Source organism: Octopus sinensis, unplaced genomic scaffold, assembly GCF_006345805.1.
Source record: "Octopus sinensis unplaced genomic scaffold, ASM634580v1 Contig02842, whole genome shotgun sequence".
NCBI classification, from domain to species: Eukaryota; Metazoa; Mollusca; class Cephalopoda; order Octopoda; family Octopodidae; genus Octopus; species Octopus sinensis.
The window spans coordinates 484,144-508,338 of record NW_021826031.1 but is presented as its reverse complement, the minus strand read 5'-3'; the positions used below and the strand labels follow the sequence as shown (position 1 = coordinate 508,338).

General features: G+C 33.6%; 1 protein-coding gene and 2 long non-coding RNA genes across 3 annotated transcripts; all 3 read right to left on the bottom strand.

The window, feature by feature from the left end:
• Positions 1-224: 224 nt before the first annotated feature.
• On the bottom strand, positions 225-10,899 carry LOC115227363. Its single transcript, XM_029798226.1, has 9 exons — positions 10,820-10,899; positions 10,618-10,765; positions 10,450-10,587; positions 10,232-10,416; positions 10,133-10,195; positions 10,019-10,102; positions 4,088-4,199; positions 1,472-1,748; positions 225-319 (listed from the first exon to the last, which is right to left on the bottom strand). Exons 1-9 carry the CDS (start codon positions 10,831-10,833, stop codon positions 225-227), a joined length of 1,116 nt encoding a protein of 371 aa, XP_029654086.1. The 5' UTR covers positions 10,834-10,899.
• Positions 10,900-13,816: 2,917 nt separating this feature from the next.
• On the bottom strand, positions 13,817-14,138 carry LOC115227383. Its single transcript, XR_003883111.1, has 3 exons — positions 14,082-14,138; positions 13,933-13,995; positions 13,817-13,902 (listed from the first exon to the last, which is right to left on the bottom strand). It is a non-coding gene; the product is annotated as an uncharacterized LOC115227383 (long non-coding RNA).
• Positions 14,139-14,319: 181 nt separating this feature from the next.
• Positions 14,320-14,677, bottom strand: LOC115227380. Its single transcript, XR_003883108.1, has 3 exons — positions 14,564-14,677; positions 14,481-14,531; positions 14,320-14,445 (listed from the first exon to the last, which is right to left on the bottom strand). It is a non-coding gene; the product is annotated as an uncharacterized LOC115227380 (long non-coding RNA).
• Between the last annotated feature and the right edge of the window lie 9,518 nt (positions 14,678-24,195).

The following is a 24,195-nucleotide window of genomic DNA, read 5'->3' as shown; positions in this document are numbered from 1 at the left end:
AGAATCTTTCCCGGGAATGAACAAATATCAAGAAGGAAATAAAAATGTGCGTTTCCTCTATGTCAAGAAACGGGACTGAGATACAGATCTTAACAATGGAAATTCTGAAGCACCATAGTAGGTATTAGGCAATCAGAGCACTACGAGGACGTAAACACGAACAACGTCCAATCATAAAAGATGAAAATGGAAGACAAATCGCAGATTCTGTGAAAGCAGCCGAATTAATTGCCAGCCACTTCAAGAAACTTTACATCAGCAAACAAAGGAATTGCAGCATTTACTGGCCATCCCAGAAAATTCGTGTTGGAAATAACTCCTGAAAAAGTTCAAAGAGCATGTGGTAAGCTCAAAAACAATAAACCAGGTAGGATAGGATTAGAACTACATAAATATGGAAGTGAAAACCTAGATGTACTCATTGCGGACCTCATCCACGCAATGTTTAAAACAATCGAGTATCTACCCTGGGACGAGAGATACTGGTCCTGTCCAAAAGCAGAACAAAGGTAAAGAAAAAGAGGAGAACCTCAAGCAAGTAATCCTTATGAATAGCATACGGAAGGTGCTGGCAATTATTACTCTATAAAGAATAAAGCCTCGTGCGGAATTATTTATATACTCTTTCTATAGGGGATTTTGTTAAGGAAGATTGACTTCTGAGGTTGTTTGGAGCATAGATGGCGACGTTCCATTATTCAAAGGTTTCAAAAATGAGACAAACATTCATGGAATCGATATGTCACGAGCTTTTATACTCGATCAATCGTAAGAAATTTATGGATGTCTTTACAAAATTCCTTGGAGAATCTTCTATCAGGATAATCAGGGCACTCTTCTCAGAAACAAGAACTCTAAGCCATTTGAAGCAACATTGGGAACACTTCAAGGGGATATGTTATTTTTTATGCTGTTTGTCGTATATATGGAAACTGCATTGAGAGACTTAAAACCATACTATAAAGCAGTGGTTCCCAACCTTAAGGTGCTCGCGGAACCCTTTTGGGCTAATTTATTTTTTGCGGAACCCCTCCAATTCAATTATTATAATTTCACTTAAAACATAATAGTAATAACCAAAAACAATTTTAATGTGAACATTGAGGCGATTTTTTATCATAGCATAGTTGTGTAACGTTAGGAGTTATTGTTGACAACTGTATCCTCATATCTGCGGAAGCATTAAGTTTATTTCTATATTTTGTTTCGGTGGATGTATATATTGAAAACCCAGACTCGCATAAGTAAGTCGTTGGAAAAGGTAATAGTTTACGTATAGCCTTTTCCGAGATATCTGGATATTTTGAAATGTATCCCCTCCAAAAATTAAAAAGGGATTCATTTTTATATAACTGATATGACGCTGATTCTGATGTCAAATCAATAAGATGTTCATATTCAATTGATGTTAGATCTGCTGGTATTACTTTAACTTTGAATGGGTTTTGAACCCAATCGTCATCAAATTTACCCGGAAAATATTTCGCAATGTTATCGTCCAAAATCATCAAATGATCTTTGATGTCCTGAAGAACTGTATTGTCCAATGATGATTTTGATTCTTCGAGATACTCTTGTAAAACTGCAAAGCATGCAATATTATTATCTACAGATGATCGCCAAAATTCGATTTTCCGTTTTAAGGCCATTACTTTTTCATTCAAAATAAAAATTGTCTGATATTTTCCTTGTAGTGATAATGTAAATTTATTCAGTTTTTCATAAATTGAAACCAAATATGCAAGTCTCTGTAACCAAATATTGTTTTCCAAATTTGTGTAAATCAAAAAATTTCGTTTCTTGAGAAACACAATAAGCTCGTTTCGTAATTCAAACAAACGTTGCAGTACCCTTCCACGTGACAACCATCTTACTTCTGAATGGAAAAGTAATGATGTATGATTGTATCCCATTTCATCACACAATATTTTAAATAGACGAGATTGGAGAGGTCTTTTTTTAACATAATTAATAATTTGGATAGCATCTTCCAAAACTTCACTCAATGAAAAGGAAATATTCTTCGACACCAGAGCATGACGGTGAAGAATGCAATGACTACTAGTACAATTAGGAGCCATTTGTTTTATTCTTCAGAAATTTTTCCGATCATACATTTAGCTCCATCGCTACAAACATCCACACATTTATTCCAATTTATGTTTTTTGCAAAAAATAATTTTTAATAAATTTCGCGGAACCCCAAAACTGGCTCCACGGAACCCCAGGGTTCCGCGGACCCCAGGTTGGGAACCACTGCTATAAAGGAAAGATCAATGTGGTGGCATACACAGATCACGTGGGTTTTATTTCCTCCGATAGGAATGCTCTAGAAAGCGTAGTGGTTCATCATTGTAGATGTGGAAAAAATGAATTTATTGAACTTGTGAGCCAAATATTTAAGCTGGATTAACACTGGAGAAAAGCTAAGAAACTTGAAACTCTATTTGGAGATAAACAAGATATAATTATGCGGAAAACACACGCAAACAGCGCATTACGTGGCCTAATAGAAAATGGGCTAAAACGCAAAGGACTCAGTACACAAATACAAATACGCTTATACAATTCACTAGTGAAAACGATCCTGTCTATAATGCTGGAACATAGGGACTTTATGATACGGAAAATCACAATCTAGACTCGTTCCATAGAGAGCAACTTCGGCGTACTCTAGCCTCCAAATGGCATTCGAAGTTCAGTAGTAAAATAGTTTATTCCAGCCCGTCAAGCAAACCAATCTCTCTCGAAATTATAGAATGCAGGTGAAGGCTATTCGAATACATCATGGATTTGGAGGCACCGGCAAACACCGCCATGGAGGACTATTTCGAAGCAGATAGCCTACGTTTCCGTAGACGTGCAAGAAATATTCTCCTGGTTACACTGTACAGAAACCTCCAGAGGATGGGAAAAAATCTAAAGGACGGAAACGACCATGCATTGCGGGACGTCGTCAAGACAGAGGGAAATGGATTAGACTTATTATTGTTTCCTGTGCTCCACAAGTTTTGTTAAAATCTATGGCATCGCGAAAGTGCATAAATAATAATAATTGTCATTCCATTAACAAAGTGGTTCATTGAATGCACGGTACAAATTTTTAAACTTAAAATCGGAGAAAATAACAGTAACGCTGATTTTGATAATATCAGGTTAAATAACCTGAATATTATTATTTAAAACAAACAAAAAAATAAAAATTAACTAGGGGATCGGTGATTGGTGCTTTTATGAGACATTCGATTGTCTCTTCGTAATTTTTACCGTACCCTAATTATTCTACTTTAAGTAAGAAGTTTATTTTCAGATCCTCAATTAAATTATTGAAGCAATCCACCGAATTTTTTTGACTCAATCAATGGTGTGCTAACTCTTTTAGTGAAATCTAACTTCAATGCACATTTCATTTTTTGTCAAGCAAGTTGAAAATCCCTTTGCTTTTATCTGAGAATACCCAGCTTTTGCATCCATATAATAATATTGACTTCACCACAGACTTGTAGGCAAAAATGAAAGTTTTCGCATCCATGTTATTTTGAAATCCAATTATTTTGGCATACAACTCCAAGATAATTACTTTCCAATTTTTGTTTGAATGTAGATAATATACTATTAGTTTTTATATAATTTTTCTTTCTAAAAATATGCTTCACTGTCGATTTGTCTGATGCCACAAATAAGGCTTTTGATGAACATCAGTATTTTATTTTATCAACTTGTTTGATCAATCGCCAAGGCTAGCTGATTTATTCTGTATTAGAATATCATTAGCCTAGATCAGTGATTCTTAAGCTTCTTTAATCAGGGGCCGTAAATAATTTTTAACAATTATTTATTAACTAAATAATCAAAATTAGATTTAATTCATTAGTTGAAGTACGTAACAAATCACTTAGATGACTATCAGTCAATCTGCTGCGAAACTTTGTTTTAATTTGAACAAGTTTGCTAAATGTCGATTCGCATACATATGTTGATCCAAACATCGCTAAATTTTACTTTGCATTATAGATTCGGAAATCGGTTCTCTGGAATTTAGCTTATTTTCCCCCTGTAGTTCGACATTTAGGGTAGAGAGATTTACCGATAGATCCACATAAAATGTTAAATATGCTACCCATCCATTCTCTTTCAATAATGCATTGTCCACTTTATTTTCAGTGATTAAAATGATTTTAGGAAGAAGTTGATAAAATCTACATATAAAAATAAAAGAAATTAAGCTTTTGAGACAAGAGTAACAGTATCGTTACTTGAAGGTAACTTTTGTGCAATATAGAAAACAGGGGGCAAACAACATTCCGATGTAAATATTTGCCGTTTTGAAAAAATAAAATATTTATAGAAACATAAGCCTAATTAAATCCTAGGGGCAGCACTTGAGAATCACTGGCCTAGATAAAGACTCGGTTAAACTCTTTTATAAGTTAAAGTTAAGTTAAGCCATATTCAGCCGATTCCGGCCATTGGCGATTCTGTAAGACAAGTCCCTCCACGAAACTCTATCCCTCACCAGCTCTGCTATTTCCGACAAATGATGTCCGGTAAGTTTCACTACTTCCGATGTCCAGTTTAGTTTCGGTCTACCTGCTTCTTTTTCCAGCGAACGAAGACAGCAGATTTCTTTTCCTATACCATTCACCCGAACAAGCCGTGCCCCAAATATGATAATTGTTGCTTTTAAACTTTCGCCACAAGCGATAGTGTAGGTTTAATCCTCGAGAAACAACGACATTTGACACTTTGTCCGTACCAATTTATGTTCAAAAGTTTGCGCCAGCACCATAATTCCAGTGAGTCCACTCTTTTGCTGTGAGCTTTGGACAGTGTCCAAGATTCACAGCCATAGAGAAAAACGGGAAACACAATCGTGTTGACTAGTCTTATCTTTGTCTTGAGAGAAACATCCGGTTCTTTTCTATTTCATGAATCACGAAAATAGGCACTAAATTAATTAATGAAAATTTATTTGAATATTAGAGGAAAAATTAAAAAAAATGAACAATGCCGATTTTGTAAATATTATTATAAATTTTTTTAAATAAAATTTTGAATTTTTTAATCGGTTGTGTGGATGGACGGTCACGTTGGGATGAGAAAATACGCAAAATTGAAGGACTACGAACTCCCTCGCTCTGAGATGAAGTTCGTAGCCTTCCTTCAGGAGGTTGGAATCATTCCAACCGAAAAGAAATGCGCCAAAAGACATCTGATGACCCTAAAGCGACATGGTACAACTTGGGTGTGCGATAAAAGCGAGTGTCGAATTTTCAAGTTCTGTCCGAAACGGTGTAATAAGAGAGTACTTTAGAGTACTAACCCTAACCCCGACCCTAACCCCAACCCTAACAAAGAGGAACCGCACGCCACTATATGGTGAATACTTTGCAGGGTAGGTACATATGTAGTAGTTGGCGGCCACTTTTTAGCGAATTTTAAAAACTATATTTTTTTAGTTAAAAAAATATATAATTAAAAATAATACAATATAAAAAATAATAAAATCCCACGCTACTTAATTTAAATGAGAAGTGAGGTCAATATTCAATCTACCACAAATATGTCAGAAGCTATCAATTTCATGCAATCCAGAGGAATCATCCCAAAAAAAGTGTGTCGCACGGACACCAAATGACTTTAAACATTGGCAGCTCTCCGGCTTGGAATTGCTACAGAAGGGGCTGTCGAAGTAAATCGAGTCTAAAAACTGGTATTTATATCATTAAAACTCAACAGGAACGTGGTTAGCAGGAACCAAAGTACCATTCGAAGATATAATCCGGTTTGTCTACGTGGGGCAAAAAATATATCTCTATGGAGATATGCATGGAAAATCTTGGTTGGGCTTCACATACAACCGTGGACTGGTCAATGTACATGCGTGAAATTTGCATGCTATCATTGACATCTCGTCAGAGATCCAAAATAGGTGTGCGTAAATTTATAATATAATAGGGGTGAAGGAATGATGTGGAAATTGACGAAAGTCATTTTTCAAAAAGGAAATACAACAGAGGCAGAATGTTGCCTGAGCAATGGGTTTTCGGCGGAATCTGCAGAGAAACGAACCAATGCTTCTTAGAAGCAATACCTGACAGAACAATGAAGAACCTTACGAAGGCTATTCTTGAGAATGTTAGAAGAAGGCACCATTCTCATATCAGACTGCTGGAAGGGTTATTCAACAAAAGATCTTCTCGCTAAAAAGTGGCCGCCAACTACTACATATGTACCTGCAGATTAAATATTTAGATTAATTTGTAGAATTTTATGGAGAAGGCAAGTGAGCCATTTGGACAACGCATTCGACGAATTGTTGGACGCAATCGTGCAATTTTGCCAACCGAACGTTTCAATCCGTAGATCTAACTTACCTTTTTCCTAATAATATCTTATTTAGACTTTAGAATTCAAAATTTACACCACTAAGTCAAAAAATTTCAAAATTTTTTTAAAAAAAATTTATAATAATATTTACAAAATCGGCATAGTTTATTTTTTTAATTTTTCCTCTTATATTCAAATAAATTTTCATTAATTAATTTAGTGCCTATTTTCGTGATTCATGAAATAAAAAAGTACCAAACATTCTTGCTACTCCAGATCCGATTCAGTTTTATCATCGTACTCTTACACATAGCCATCCGTCCATTAATTTCTGAGACACAACCACCATCTCTGGTTATCAGACTTCCAAGAAAGATATAACTTTCAACACATTCTATTTCTTCGTCGTCGACGATGACACTAATTTTTCCAGACAGTGAAGTTGTCATTATTTTGGTTTTTTCACATTTAGGAATAGGCCAAAGAGGCACTGTTGTCTTTGACTCTCGTAATTAATTGCCTCAAGCCATCCTCTGTTTCAGGCAGCAAAGTAGTATCGTCTGCATAACGGAGATTATTTATGTTGAGGCCACCAATCTTGATTCCGATATCATTTTCGCAATTTAACTCCTCCATGACTTACTCCGTGTAAATATTAAACAGTAGCGGGGATAGAATACAGCCTTGTCGGACGCCCCTCCCAAAACTCTTTTATACAAAACAAAAAGAAAAATGCGTATTAGCAATACCAAATTTTGGGAAATTATAACCACCGTTTAAATTAAGACCTTAATCCCCTATAGAAAACAACTAACACCGAAAATCGTTAAGTTCCAGCGGCGAGGACGCAGTGTGCGTTGCCCCGAACAATGGCCAGGCCGATGCGCTGGCGCGAGTATTTTTGGAATTGAGAGATCAGAATTTTTACATTCCGCAACATAGATTTGATTAAAAAGAGCTCGTCTTATCATTAGAATGGGGAAGATAGAGTCGGGTCTTGGTAAACAGACTAATTTCTCTTTCAAGGACGTTAATCTGTATTTCTTAATCTCAAATCTACTTTCAAATCAAAAATTGCCTATCTAGATGATTTCTTTTATTACCGGAATAGAGCATCCAGATCATAAGTCTTCAAAAGACACTCTCCATTGTAAAAGTTGATTGGCTGTTGTTTATGTGAATTTCTTAGGTTAAATGAAGTTACATGTAATGGTTGTTTTTTCATTTCTTCTGTGTTGGGTTCTTAAAAAATAGTATGCAAGAACGACCTGTGGGAATTTTTTCCATCTTTCTTGTATCCGAGGAGGCGCTGAGACCGGGGTCCAGTTTGTTAACTCTTTCACCGATTCCCAACGAATTCTGGCCAAGATCGACTTAAAGAATGCATTTAATTATGTTAGAAGAGACTGTATCCTTGAAGCCTGGGCCAAAGTAATTCCGTGCATCCTATCGATTGTCAACTTGGCATACTCCAAGCCTTCCGCGCTTATATTCGGGACAACCATACTTGATTCTGCCAATGGAGTTCAACAAGGTAACCCTCTAGGTCCTCTCTTATTCTCCCTCGCAATCCACCAAACAACGAGATCGTGTAAAACTGACCTTAACATGTGGTATTTGGATGATGGAGTAATTGGAGGAACCCCCAAAAGCATCTTAAAAACGCTGAAGTCGCTTGTGTTTAATTTCGGAGCGCTGGGGCTTGAATTCAACTGCAGCAAATGTGAAATTGTGAATGTCAACACGGACGAACTTTCCTTTCGGAAATAGATGACCGAATTCGACAAACTGCTATCTGGATGTACCTTCCCCTTAATGATGAATCCGTAAGAATTGGAGCCTGTCTACGCCTCGGTCTATCAGTTTATGCACAACACCAATGCAAAACGCGTGTGAACCGACGAGTTTGGATATCACTCCCTCTCATGCCGAAACAAAATTGGACGTTCCTCACGACATTCCGAACTGAACCAGATCATCTGTCGATCTCTCCGAACTGCTGGATTCCACAATTGGAACCCGATGGGATGACCACCTTTCCTTTTTGAAAGGGAAAGTGTCTGGTTTGGGACGTCACGTGCGTTAACTCCTTTTCCAATCAGAATATCCAATTGAGTATCGAAAATCCGGGAGAAATCCCGTCTAAACGGGCTGAGAAAAGAAAGGGTGAGAAATACGCTGGAATTGGGAATGGCAGAGTGTTTGTCCCCCTGGCTGTTGAAACGTCAGGAATACTGGGGTCTTTTACTCGAAGCCTACTCCTGCGGATTGGCTCACTAATGGAAAGGGTTACCGGCGACCCCTCTGAGCACCGGTATTTAACAGAACGAATAGCCATAGTCAGAGGCAATACTCTGGCTATCTGCCAATGACCAGTTTTCTTAAGTTTTTTTTATTAATAAACTTACAAAAATTAAAAAAAACTCAAACTAACAACAAAATTTTTATAAATTTAGCGTCCAAATCGCTTCAAACGTGGGAATCCTTTTCTCCAATTGTCTCCAGGTGGACGTCGTAAGGCTATTAAATAGTGATCATAGATAAATTACGTGGCTCTTTTCTTAATGAGATTTCTTCATTAGTTATTGGATTATCCACAAAAATTCGAGTATCTTCAACTTTAGAACTAACAAATTAAATTATTAACAATTCTTGCTTTTCAGTATCGTGATTTGGTGATCGAAGAGAGCCTGCGATTGGTGTATTTAATGTTTCCGTATTTGACTACAGGATTTACACAATATAAATACGTTTTGTTCCTCGGTTGTTGCATTTTTATCCAAGTCCCACTATCTATTTATTTTAAATATTCAAACCGCATTGTCAATTAACAAGGTTTCCTCTGAACACGAAAGTTCTGATTTAATAAATTGAATAAATAAACCGCCTTCCGATGGCTCGTAGTCTAATTCATCTTCAACTCTTTGTCTTTTTGAATAAGAATCTGTATCTTCTCTAAAGTTTAACATCTATAAGTTAAAACATTTGAACATCCTCAGTATCGACTGAGGTCAAACCCCGCTTTCCAAATAATTCCGTAATTCGAGTAGAAGTTTTAGCTATGGATTAATAATTTTATAACAACATTGTTGTTCACAGTTAGGTACTCCCGAAAATGATTTATTTTCGAACATTTTGTAAGTTTTATCATCATTATTATCTTCTGTTTTTAATGTTCCATGGGACCGATTAGCAGCCAAATGTCGGTTAACCTAATATAAATTGATACAAAAATAACAGTTAGTTCAAGAATATTTATTCGGCAATTTTTGTCATCAAGTAATAATGTTAACTCGCTATTCTTATCTATGAAAATACAAAATAAAAATTACTAAAACCTTCTACAGTTTTATTAATTTCCTTAATCGTATCCAATTCCTTTTGTAAAACAACATTTTGTTCATTGATTGACGAGATTAGCTTAAAAGATTCGTTTTCACTTTCTTTTATTGCACTCTAATATAATAAAGACTTATATTTTACAGAAATTTTTTCGGAGGTATTTTTGATTAAAGAGGCATTTTCAGATTTCAAACTTTCACATTGATTTCTATAATCACGACCGAGTTTTCTCAACTATCGATTTTTAAATAATTCGTTACTTTTGAAATAGTTTCAGATAAAGTGGCATTCTTTGTGTTTAATTCTTTGACAGTGTCACTAGAATATAAAATTCGTTTTCGAATACATTTCAGAAGATCGTAATTTCTCTAAATCAGAAAGTTGAACCTCAAGATTTTCGATTTTATCAATAAAGTCGTCACGTTCAGAACTAATAGGAATGGTTAATTTCAATTTAAACCTTAAAGTAGAAAATGCTGATTTAACAGTCTCAAGCTCACATTCTAAAAGTTCGCACTGAGACCTATAATAGATTAAAAATCCAAAAACAGATGAATACATTTTATCTCTTAATTTAATATATTCTAAATCTTCTTTTTCGCCAATCAAATTTGACACACGATTCCTCCAATGCGCATTTTCGGATACAATATTCTGGTTTGTATTTTTGAGTGCTTCCACTAATGCCAAAGTCTGATGATAGAGTAATTCTTTTTCATGTAAATTTGCTTGTAACTTTTCAATCTAAAGCGAAATTCTGTAAAATTTGAGAAATACTTCTTTTTTGTTATTAGAAATTATATCCTCAGTTATTTTCTTTTCACCAATTAAGATATCGTTACGACTACGAAGATTTTTGAACTCTTCGGTCTCGTTCTTTTGTTTTAGAAATTCAGAAATATATAGAGAATTTGACTATAAAGTTTATTACACAAAAGAGAAAACCTCAACTTCTGATGTCAATTCACCTATTCTTTTATATGCTAATTCAATTTCTTTATTAGCAATAGAGAGGTTTGTGACATTTCGATTGTTCTCGGAAGATAATAATTCATACTGTGCGGTTAAGAGATCTTTCCTCCTCCTCAAATATCTAGAAAATTAAATAAATATTTAATTTTATAAAAAATAAAACTGAATTACTTACTTGATCACTTCCATTAATTTATCAGGTGAAGAACTGACATCTGTGTTAAACAATTCGTCACTCTGAACTCCATCATAAGTTTTTACGGTATTAGTCTTCGAATAGTGATTAGCAGCCTAAACATTTCGCTATTATGTAAACTTCTTCCAATTGTAACAATAAAGAAGTATTAATATCAGTTAATTCAGAATTTCTATTTTCTAAATCACCAATTGTGGACTTGAAATTATTTTCCGAATTTTGAAATTTAGTCTAGAATTTAATTAATAATAAAAAAACATTAATAACTGTGAAATCGAATCTAGTTGCATTCAGCTGGGATATGATATCTGCACATATTGATAATGTAGTTTCCAGCTATAAAAATAATTAAAATCAAAATAACTTCATTTTTTAACAAATCTAATTCATTTACGTGCTCTGCGTGTCTTTTTATTTCTTCTTGATATCTTTCTTGTTTTTGTGCAATTATTTCATCACGTGATTGAAGTAGTTTGACCATTTCAAATTCTTGAAGGGTTAATTTTTCTTTTAATTGTTGAATACTAGAGTATTCAGTCTTTATTTCGTCGAGTTTATTTTTCTATATATTTTGTTTATTGTGATAAAGCAAACATATTTGAGTATTTCATCATCTTTCTGTAGTTTCTCAAATTGTGATTTCTCAAGTTCGTTTGAAACAGTCTTAAGATCTTTTTTGGCATCGGTTAAATCTTAAACAATTATTAAATAAAACCAACCAGCAACAAGGGTATTCATTTTAACTTCATATTTTTCTTCCATCATTTTGGTAGCCTAAAATAACACAAATAGCAACATTTCAAAAAATTAATAATTGTAATTTAACAAACTTTAAGTTGCTCGTGTAATGCACATTCATATTTATTTGATAAATCTTTGAACTCTTGTAATGATTGTTCTGATAGGTTCAACATAGATCTAACCCCTAATCAATTAAAAATAAATAATGCAAACCGTCAAGTTCAATATTCATTTCTTTCAATTCTTTAGTCATCTGTAGTTTCTCATTTCTCATCTGCTCCTCGACTTCACCTATTTTGCAATTAATTCACAAAAATAAACCAATGTCGCATTCAGTACCAAATCGAATACGGAGAGCGGAAATCTAAATATATTTTTAAGTTACAAAACCTCAGATTGATATTTGACAATGTCAGATTTCGCTATTTCTAATTCACTACAGATTTTTATAAGTTCTTTGTCTGATTCTTCAACACGATTCTAAAAAGATAAATATTATAAAAATACTGTCAGATCAAATTTTTCAATTGCACTTTGTTTTTCAAGTTTTGATAAAGAATTTCGTAATTCAAGAAGCTCGCAGGATAGATCATTCGATCGTTTCTCGTAAAATTTACGGTCATTATCATCGTTTCTAAGGATAATACCCATAAATGTAATACTTATTGACTGCAGATTTTATATGCAAAATATCATCTGCAATAGTATTATAAGCTCTTTGCTGAGCCCTCAGAGATGTGTTCTCAGATGATAGTCTATTATTACTGTTACATAATCCCTCATTCACGTTATTAACAGAAATAACAGTTAATTTTTCTTTATCAAGTTCTTTTTTTAAAATACAAATATCCTATTAATGAATAAATTATCATTATTGATATGAACCTCGTTTAGTTTACATATTTTTTCCTCGAGAATGATATTCTCCGACCTTTTCTCGTTATATTGTTGTCTTAAAACATTTATATCATCCTGATAAGATTTAATTTCAGTCTGCACGGTAGAAAAGCGCATCATTTGAAATTCGATCTGATATATATAACATAAAATCCTCAACCTGTGACGCTAATTCACTGTTACTCTGTTTAAGAATCAAATTTTCATCACGCAAGCTAGTAGACTCGTTAAAAAGAACTCTAAAATTTAAAAAATTAAAATATACATGTCATTATCCTTTTTGTTTTGCTTATAGAGCTTGAATTTTTCTGATAAATTATCTAGTTGATTTTGTAAATCTGCAATTGTTGCATCTTTACTTATCAGAAGGGATGAATTCGTATTTTCATCTTGAATGTTGCTAACTTCGGATATTTTTGATCTTGATAGAGGGATGTTTATAGTGTCAGATATCTAAATCCCAATTTTAATTTCAATTAAACCGTTGAATTTTTAATATTTTCTGATTTCAAAAGCATTGAATGATATAGATCGCGCTGTTTTGTAATAACGTCGATCTAAAGAAATATTAAATTTTAATCAACCAAATCGTGGTCTCGAGCTCTGAAAAGTGTCAGCTCTTCGTTAGTTTTTATTAATTTTGAATTTTGCTCGATGTAGTCATTTATTTTATCTTTATTTTGAATATTTTCAGCCTTTTCATTTTCAGTCGACATAAATCTGACAACTGATAATAGCTGCAGATTTCTTTTTTGCAATTCCTCAATTGTTCTAAAAAATATAATTTATAACATTTACTTGAATTTAACGAGATTAGATGTGATTACGGTGCCAGAGTCAACGCTATCCAACGACTTGTTGTCATCAATATCATCAACCACCTCGCCTCCTCGATATTCGTGAATTTGTTTGAGAAGAATACGAACCTTTATTATACAAAATATGAAAAACTTGTAATGAAAGATCGCTGTTTTCGGCTCTTAAAAGTTCAAATTCAGATTTCATTTTATTGCACTTTAATGAAATATTGTTTGACTTAATTTTCTCTTGCTCAATTTGCTATATTTAAATATGCTACTCATACACTAATGTAATTTTCGAGATTCATCTGAGTGGTATTTACCATTTCTACAAGTTTTGTATTTTCTCTTTTAACTTCTTTATATTGAAGAGTACGTTCCTCGACTTCCTTTAATTAATAAAATATATTCAAGCAAACATTCATTAGGGTAGAAACACGATCCTTTAATTTAATATTATCATTTCTTTCTTTAATAAATATCTCATTCAAATTATTGTGCTCAGAATAAATCTAGAAAATAAATCAAGAAATTTTACATCAGTTAAGGTTACGGACGACCCGATCGTGTTCAGACTTGAAAATGCAGTTGGATAATGACTTTCCATAACTTCTTCCGAGACAACTATTAAAAACTAAATAATATATGCGTTACTTAATTTTTTAGATAGTTCGTTAGCTGTATTTAGTTTTTCATTAAGTCGAGATATTTCAAAGGCTAAGATTAACAGTAAAAACATAATATAATGAAGGAAAATATATAAAATTGGTACGAAAAATAAATATTATGTAAAAAATAGTTACCCATCTTTTCTTCATTTTGTAAAAGATTCTTTATCTGATTGCTAGACTCGTTTTCCAGTATGTTGTATTCTACATAAATTAAAAAAACTTGAGATGACTTACTTTCTATTTGAGAATTGAGGTTCGCCTCTTGCTGAGTTATTTTTGCAAACAATTGTATATTTTTTTGTTCAGAATCGTAAGCAGATGATTGATATGTTTGAGTTAATTTTTTCTGAGCACTAAGTTCTTCGTGAAAATTTTTTTCAAGTTGATTTTGTAAATTCTGTGATTCAGAAATCCGCTTCACACACTCCTGATAGGCTTTATCAAGAACTTGATATTTTGAAGTCGCAGCATCCAAATTGTGTTTAAGCAAGGTGTTCTAATTGATTTAAATTTTATTTAACAAAATGATACTTGATTCTTTTGATCATCCAATTCAATTCTGAGGTTCATAGAATCAGAATTCTGTTCAAAAACATTATAAAAATATATAATACCTGCTGTTGTCGAAATTTCAGCAATTCTGAGCTCATTTCACATAACTTTTGCTGGAAAAAGTCAACTTGTGAGCGAAGATTCGATTTCTCAGACTCGTATCGTTCAATTTGGTACTAAAATAAAACGGATGATATTACTTTGGCCGACGTGCATTCGCTCTCTAATACTTCAAGTTTGGTAAGCAATTCAAATTTTTCGGAAGTAATTTTTTGTACAGCTTCATGATTGTGGTAATTTTTTTCTAAAAATAAGTAATGAGATTACTATCAAAATTTTCTTCCATTGTCAAGAAGATGTCGGATTGATTTGAAAATTTGTTCCTTATGGAAATGGGTAATAAATTATATTCTTCAAGAGTCAATGATATTTTTGTTTCATTAAGAGTCAAATTAGGCATTCAATGAACTCTCTTAATATATTATTGCTATTAATATTTACAGATATAACAAGAACAACAAAGAACAGTGTATCAATACTTCCAATAAAATAAATATTTTGAAAATAAAAAAAATATATTTTTTTAATATACATAAATATTAATAAAATGCCCAAACAAATGTTGTAAAAACTTAAAAATAGTTTTTCTATCTTGCTAGATCGGCGCTCAACGTTCGTTTTTTATGAAAAAAGGACTTCATTAGGAATTTTTATTAACAATTCATCAAGGTTTGAATTTTGCATTACATGCTGGTTTTAAAATACGTAACTCGTTAAGGATCGCCCTACAATCAACAAGTCATAATTTACTTTAGGCAAAGACTTTCAATAAAAAACTAACTCTTTTGACGACTGTATTATTCACCTTATCCAGCCTCAACCATCTCCTCCTTTTGGTCATGGAAACTTGTTAAACATGTTATTTATTCGGATTTTTTACATTTTAACGGAATCGAGACCAACCAACATAAATTTGGAACTTATTTAATTTAATAAGCTTTCATTGACATAATGTTTTAGTAGGTCGATATTGAACGCTTTCCTTATCTTGTCCCATATAAGTATGTGATCACTAGGGCAACCAAAAGTCATATAAGTCATATTATTTTTTATTGGTCATATTGATGTTATTTATTATTATTATTATTATTTGCAACATACGTAGAATCATATTAGTTATAATTTTACTCGTGCAGCATTAAAAACAATCCTTTGAACCAGCCTCCTCCAACCTCCTCTGTCGTGAGCGAGTTTCCTCAGCTCGTCCAGATCCTCACCACTCCTTAGCCTTTTCTTCACACATTTCAGGTCTCCGTCAAGTGTTTCCGGAAGCGTAACACGTGGACGTCCACGGAAGCTCGATCCCTCTTTCAGGAAGTAGCCCTCCATTGCTATGTTAGCTGGGGCAAGCATGTCCATTCGTAGAATATGGCCAAATAACCTCCACCGCATATTGACGATTTCCACACTCAGAGGGCCAGTTCTGCATCTATTGTATAGCGATTCCTGGTTGATTCTTATAGGCCAGTTCAATCCCAGTAGGGATCTAAGTTGCCTGCGGTGAAAAGAATCGAGTCCACGTTGTTCAGTACTAGACATTCCCCAGGTCGCCGAATTATATGTCAGGATTGGTTTGACAAAGGCTTCATACATCTTCAGACGAAGTGACGTACAGAGTCGTCGTTTGCCGATCCACTCTTTCTTTATCTTGTTCATCGTGGCCCAAGCGAGAGCCTTTCTTCTGACAATATCATGGCCGTCCCCAAGTAGAGACCGAGTTTGTTCGTTTTGCGCCAGGCTTCACTTGAGCTGCTCTCCATCCTCATGATTTCAACGATGTCGGTTTTTCCAACGTTCATTTTAAGGAACCATCTGTTCAGCTCAGCAGGTGCCACTTCAAGGAGTCGAAGTAAGGCCGATTTGTCGTCTGACACGAAGTCGACGTCATCTGCATATACAATTTCGACGATATTGCCAGCATAGAATTTTCGAAGGTCTCGTAGTGCCGTCTCCAGATAGATCACGAATAGCAACGGCGAGAGGGCGTCTCCCTGAGGGGTACCGACGTTGCACGTGAATTCACGGGAAAACGCCGTGCCGACCCGCACCTTGAGCTTTGTGTTCGATAGTAGTACTCTTATCATATTGACAGAGTCAGGGTCCAGGAATTGTTCCAGTATTTTGAGGAGTAGACCACGGCGTACCGTGTCAAAGGCCCTAGACAGGTCTATTCCCAGGACTGTTGTTGCACTTTTGTATCTCTGGGTGAAAGCGCAGTACCACTTGTGGGCCCAGACAGCATCGGCGGTGGATCTTCCTGTCCTAAATCCACTATGACTCGGGGATAGATAGTTGTCCACTTGTTCTCTTATTCGGTCAGTGTAACTAATCCCAAAAGTTTCCGTAAGGTGTTTAGCAAGATTATAGGGCGTAGATTTATTTCTATTTCTATAATTAATAAACTATTATTATATTTTTTAATAGTTTTATTAATTTTTTTAGGTCTTATAGGTCATATTTTATGCCGTTAGGTCATATTATTTTTTTAGGTCATATTTTTTTTGTTAGGTCATATTTATATTTATTAAATCATATATTTTTATTAATCTTTGTTTAAATTTTGACAATAACACGTTTTCACACGTTTTGGTAGTTGGCCGCTTAAATATTATAGATTTTTACATGCCGAAACAAAAGCAATCCAACAATCAAAAGTTAAATAAAATAATTAAACGATACCCGTCTGAATTTCAGATTGATTCAGCTGACGTTTATTTTGTTTGAAATGCTCAGTTTTTGTTAATTTTACGAAAACGTTTAATGTGGTGTAGCACAGGGAAGCTACCCGGCATAAAAAGGAACAGACAAAATTTCAAACGCAACTCAACACTCTTCAGAAACTTGAAGCAAAGAAAAATTTCGGAATTTGCTTAGTCTAAATGATGACGAAGGCGAATATACCTCTTTACAAAATAAGAAATGAACACTTTATTAATTTTAATTCGCCACGCTCCCAGTTAATTCGCCACGAAGTCTTATTTATGGAACTTTTCCATTTCGATCTGCTTAAGACAATTTTGTGAAGTGATCCCCACCTCGATAAGAGTAATTGTGTTGCTCGATTTGTCATGAACAAATACGTCTGACTTGTTATTCGGGATAGCATTATCAGTCGAAAAGTTTGTATTGACTCGGATTTCCACAAATTCATTGGTGGTAACAGATTGGACTGAATGGGTTTTTAATTTTGTCGACTTTTGAATTCCATATTGGCGACATAGATGTAAATGAAAGCATTTAACCACTTCGTTATGGTAGGAGCCGTTAAGCATTCGTCTACATCTGGTAGCAAGGTGATCGAAGGTCTTCTTGGATGAGTTGCAGTAGCTGCGTTTATTCTTTCTGTTGCTGAAAAACAAGTTTCGATCTTGCAACAGGCACAAATTTGCCTCAGTTCGGGGAAAATTGTTTCCATGAATTAACCACCCGCAAGCCTCATACACATCAACTTCATCAACCTCGCCAAGAATCTAATTGTCTCCGCTGCGGAACCGGGCTCAGTTGCAAAGCAGGCGGAACTAACAAAACAGAAGAAGTACCGGGTCCTGGCAAAGAATCACCAATTCACTGCAGTCGCGGTGGAAACCTCTGGAGTCATCGGCCCGCAGACGCTATCGTTTCTCCGCCGCCTTGGATCTAAGCTCGTGGTTGCCACGAAAGATCCCAACGAGTCCGTAAAAAATATGACTAAATATGACCGTAAAAAATATGACTTTATGACTTTAAAATTCTAAAATATAACTTAAAAATATTAAAATATGACCTAAAAAATCAAAATATGATCTATCGAATTTTGATTTTTAGATATTCTGAATTTGAAAATATGAAAAAATTAAACATTTCAATCAATGAATTTATTATAATATTGCATCATATAATATTTAATATTTTCTGGCTTGAAGTTTCTATCCTTTTCGAGCAATTTATTCAGCATAGAAAAGCTTCTTTCTGCAGATATTGATGTTGAAGGACATTTCCATAAGTAAATAAATGTTTCTGGAGAAATACTAGAAATTCTAGCATTTTTAATATTCGTCCATGGTAACATACTTATCCGCTTTAAAAAATACTTGTTAATGTCACAATTATCCTCACCAAAATTAACGGAATCAATGAATTCAATTACATCTTTAATTGTGTAAAATTTTTCTTGACATTTTCTGATTTCATCAATAATAGAGCTAACAGCATTTTTCTGATTTCTCCAAATTTTCAGAGCTAACAGCATTATGAGCAAAACAAGTTATATGAATCATTTTAATATATTCAATGTACTCGCTGCTAAAGTCATATAACGGGCAGCATCAGAAATAAATAATAAAAAATTTTCCCTTTTTATATCATAAATTCGAATTGTGTCATCCACAATTCTACAAATTGCAGATGCATCACAAATTTCAATTTCCAAACAATTTAATAAATAAATTTTTTCAGAACTTCATAGTCCCACAAGAACGTTAACAAATTTCTGTTTATTGATTTCCGTTTCATCAACAAGTATGAATATATCTTTTCCAGAAATAATTGTTTTAAGCATTTCAATCAATTGATATTGCAAATCTGGAACTATATTTCTGCACCAACTTTCGCTGGGAACAGTAAATCCGAGATTATTAAAAAAATTAATAAAGTGTTCATTTCTTATTTTGTAAAGAGGTATATTCGCCTTCGTCATCATTTAGACTAAGCAAATTCCGAAATTTTTCTTTGCTTCAAGTTTCTGAAGAGTGTTGAGTTGCGTTTGAAATTTTGTCTGTTCCTTTTTATGCCGGGTAGCTTCCCTGTGCTACACCACATTAAACGTTTTCGTAAAATTAACAAAAACTGAGCATTTCAAACAAAATAAACGTCCAGCTGAATCAATCTGAAATTCAGACGGGTATCGTTTAATTATTTTATTTAACTTTTGATTGTTGGATTGCTTTTGTTTCGGCATGTAAAAATCTATAATATTTAAGCGGCCAATACCAAAACGGTGAAAACGTGTTATTGTCAAAATTTAAACAAAGATTAATAAAAATATATGATTAATAAAATAAATATGACCTAACAAAAAAATATGACCTAAAAAAAATAATATGACCTAACGGCATAAAATATGACCTATAAGACCTAAAAAAAATAATAAAACTACAGTGCTGGTAGAAAAAAAACCGGTTTTGCAGTTACTAACTTTTTTTTGGCGGATAGCATTTATTTTTTTTAACTTTTTTTTTTTTTTTTTTTTTTTTTTTTTTTTTTAATATTGAAATAAGTTAGTCAATGATTAAAAGGCACTTGCGGTTGCACGCATGATGGAGTGTGCATTGCCGCGAACGACAGCTATTCCAATTTGTTGGAATAACCATGACACTTCTCGAGGCTCCCACGTCGCCTAGCAACTTTTCCTCCGACTTCTCTGATGAAAGAAGTCGTAAGAGGGCCGGTTACCCCAGAAGTCTCCACAGCGATAGGTACGAAGCGGTACCGTTGTCCAAGATTTGCGTATTTTTAACTGAATTGAACTCTTTTAGTTGATTAGATTTATAATTTTTTTTATTTATAAAAAATTCCATTAATCGTTTTAAATTCTGAAGATTTAAATTTTAGAGTGTGTATAAAAAACCGGTTTCATTATTGAGTGATATTTTAGTAGTTGAATTTTTAGTTTTATAAGCAAATGTTAAATAAAATAATTAAAGGGAAGATTTTTGCTCTTTATGAGTTAAATTGGACGATAAAAGATATCGCAGATCATCTAAATACTCCAAAATCGACAATCGGAGATTTTCTTCGAAATTCAAAAAATATGGAACTATTGATAGGATTCCTGGTTCTGGACGTCCTAAAAAGCTTCAAAAAACAGACGTTGAAATTTTATTGCATCTTGTTGAGTGCGATCCAAAAAATCTTCTAACACGCTGAGGAATGAAATAAATTATTTAACCGGTAAGAGTGTCTGTAGAAAGAAAATTGGAACTTATTTAAATTCCAATTTTCTCTTCGGAAGAGATGTCAATGTAAACCGTTGATTTCGAAGAACAACATAATAAAAAGATATGAATTGTCAAAAATTTTTATTCGGATGAACAATGACGCATGGAAAACTATTATTTACTCTGATGAAGCATCTTTGAGATTTTTCATACTAAAAAAGGCAATACAGTTATCGAAAAAAAAGTTCACGTTATGAATTGAGCCATATTACGCCGACAGTAAAATTTGGTGGAGGGCAGGTGTTATGGTTGGGGCTGTATCTCCTATCAAGGAGTGGGCAATTAGTTTTTGTTAATGGAACGCTCAATTCCGCTAAATATATAAATGTAATAACGAATAATTTGTTCGTTTCGGCGCGAAAAATGGGACTAAATCAGTTCACTTTCCAACAAGATTTGGCTCCCTGTCATCAATCTGCATTGACAACCAAGTTTTTTGAAGAAAATAAAGTTCCAATTTTTGATTGGGCTCCGCAATCTCCAGACTGAACCCAATGGAACATGTTTGGGGAAAGATGAAGCAGAAGTATTCTAGATCCTACAAAAATAAACTGGATCTGGAAGTCAAATTAACAAAAATTTGGAACGAATTGCCGTCTGAAAGTATTCAGAAGTTAATTGATAGTATGCCTAACAGGTCATACGAGCTATTTATTAATCGAGGATACCACACAACATATTAACTGTTGATTTTGTTAACTCTTTTTGTTAAACCGGTTTTTTATTCACAAGCAAAAATTTAAATTTTTAAAATTTCCGCCGATTATTGAAATTTTTTAAAAGTAAAAAAGATTGTACATATAATCAACTTCAAACTCTTTATTTCATTAGAAAATTAATAGCTATCCGCCAAAAAAAGTAGTAACTGCCAAACCGGTTTTTTTCTACCAGCACTGTATTAAAAAATATAATAATATGTCACATGGGCGACTATGTCGCTATGGGCAGCCAGTCCTTTTACGTGTTTCTATGGAAACCGCAGAAAAGGTATTAAATATTGAATATAGCAATTTATATATGGAAGAGTGTAGATTAATCAATTATTTTAATTTAAAATTACATTTGAATTATCTTTTAAAAATGGCTTACCCAAAAGTATATTAATTTTAACAGCGTGGTTACTCACACTTTGTGATGTCTGGGTTTATGGTTACGTCAGAAATATTAACGAATACATTCAAATTAAGGAAGCGTTAATCGGGATATTCCCGGAGGATATGAATGTTCGAAGCAAACACCGGTTGGCCAAAAAGGCTTCCAATTTTTGTCAAAAACGACTGTAGAATCGTCAGCAGAAACATCATTTAATTTCGAGTTAGGGTTACGTTTGGGTTAGGGTTAGATTTTGAATATTTATGTTGTCACTTACCAACGTTAGGGTTTGGGTTAAGGTTAGGGTTAGATTTTGAATATATTTATGTTGTCACTTGCCAACGTTAGGGTTTGGGTTTAGGTTAGAGTTAAAGTTGTTACAAACTTTGCAAAAAATTTGATGTAAATTATAATTTGCTAATGTTGTAAATAATTTTACTATTTTAAAGCAAGCATGGTTCAAATATAAAACATCATTTTCTCAAAAATTTAAAGTTCAATCATTAGTTCGTATCGTTTGCCTTTATTTTAGTTGGTTTTTTAGTAAATATTTGCTATGTAGTTGCCATGGAAACACGTAAAGGCCAGGTTGCCCATAGGGGTCTGATCACCCATGTGACATAATAGTTTATTAATTATAGAAATAACATCAATATGACCAATAAAAAATAATATGACTTATATGACTTTTGGTTGCCCTAATGATAACAAATACAACGTGTGATTGAATAAATACTTTTTGTAGAAGAAGATATTAGATCGAATAGATTGTAAAAATTATTGCTGTTTTTTCTTCAATTTGATATCAGGCTTGAGAAACAAAAAAATACTTATAAAAATAATTTTTTGGCGAGAAGGTTTTAAAAACTTCTCCATCAAAAATATTCTTGATATGTTAGATTTTTATGTGGAAGGTTCTTGGAGACTTCATCATTTTAGAGTCATGGTTGCCTCTACAGCCGGGTGTCTGAAATGATATTAATTCAGAGAACTTGGCATTAATGCGTCAGTAATCATTTTCTTGTAGAACCAAGATCCAGTGTTGTACAGCTTGAGCTGCATCACTTGCCGTCTTTTCCGAACTACACTCAAAGAGAGGGTTGGGCTTGGTGTATGATTGTGGCTGAGAATAAAGATTTTCCGCCCTTATCGCTGCCGTTATGGGGCGGTAGTTTTGGCGTACGGTACCTACGGCCGCTTATGTGTGCCGGAAGAATTCTTTGTCCCCAAACCACGTTGTCCATAGGCCTTTCTGATTTGCTTTTTTTCGTTGATACTGCAACCCATTGGAGTCAACAGGTACGACGGAAAACTCCTAGTTGAAATAAGTACCTATATTTTGAGTAAAGGCAAGTCTCTCGTCTGGGACTTTGCTCATAAACCTTTTAAAATGCTATTTGCTTTCGTCGGTAATAGGAGCGGGAACGGAAGCTTTGTGTTTTTCTAAAAACCTCACAGCTACTTGAGGACTTATTTAAATCGAATATGCTTTGTATATTTTATTAGTTTAGACAAAATAATAATTTTAGACTGGCTGGCCTATAATATTGAATGATATAAATTTATGTAAATTATTCGTCAGTTATGTTATTTGTGTTATATTTGTCCGTGTTGTCGAACTGTGCTGATCTACACAGTAATCTAGATGGAAAGCACACAAATAATATTGAATTCTATTTTCCAGGTCATCCAAATTCAGACGCTCTCTTCCGTGAAATGAAAATTTTATTAATTCAAAAATCTATAGTAAGTCAGTTTTATTTTATTTTGAAAGTTGGGACACGTATTCGAATTGTCTTTTGATGATTTTGTGAACTATGTTCAACCAGACATTATGATTTGGGTTATCTATTTCTGGGACAGGAATTCAGGACAAAATTGCACCTACATTAAAGACACATTGGAAAGTGTGGGCGAACAAGTTGATCAAAAAATTGGAACAGTCGATATTTCCAAGAATATTACGTATTTTAGTCAATTTGAAGTTGACTTGTTACAACTATCCTGCGTTTAGATAACTGAATTCCCAAAAATATTTTTATTCAAATACGGCAAATACACAAAATATAGCAATCAACTCATTAAGGACAGGCCGGACGATTTGGTCAAATGGATAAAACATGAGATAAAATAATGATAAACTAACATTCGCTAATATTGGGGATTTAATTCTTTGGTTAATAAATCGAGATTAACATTAAAGTTATTTTTTACTTGAATGGCAACTGCAAATAGCACAATCTTTAACATAAGATCGTGACGAAGTTTTCCTTCCTTTTTGGAAATGTCAAGGTTGGGGCTATCTTTACTCATTTTCATTTCCTACTAAAAAACATTATTTGTTTTTTGAGTTTCAACAGAGTTCCATTATAAATTTCCAAATCGATGAAATTTTAGAGAAACAAAGTCGAATTGTTTTCATAACTATAGTTCTATCTATTTAACCAAAAATAATTATTCTTTTCCGAAGGGACATTGATTTTCTGTGAAAACAGTCCTAGACGTTTAATCCTCGAACTATCCTACGTTTCGATAAAAGTGTAGCCAGCAATTGAGTTTTTGTTGGC

Bases quoted from the DNA above. Each gene is read 5' to 3' on its own strand.
- LOC115227363 (XM_029798226.1), bottom strand. The intron at 1,749-4,087 runs GTAAATCTCTCT...ATTTGGTTACAG, and splicing joins CATTTTATGTGGATCTATCG to AGACTTGCATATTTGGTTTC. The intron at 320-1,471 runs GTAAATTTGATG...GAACTTTTTCAG, and splicing joins CATTGCGAAATATTTTCCGG to GAGTTATTTCCAACACGAAT.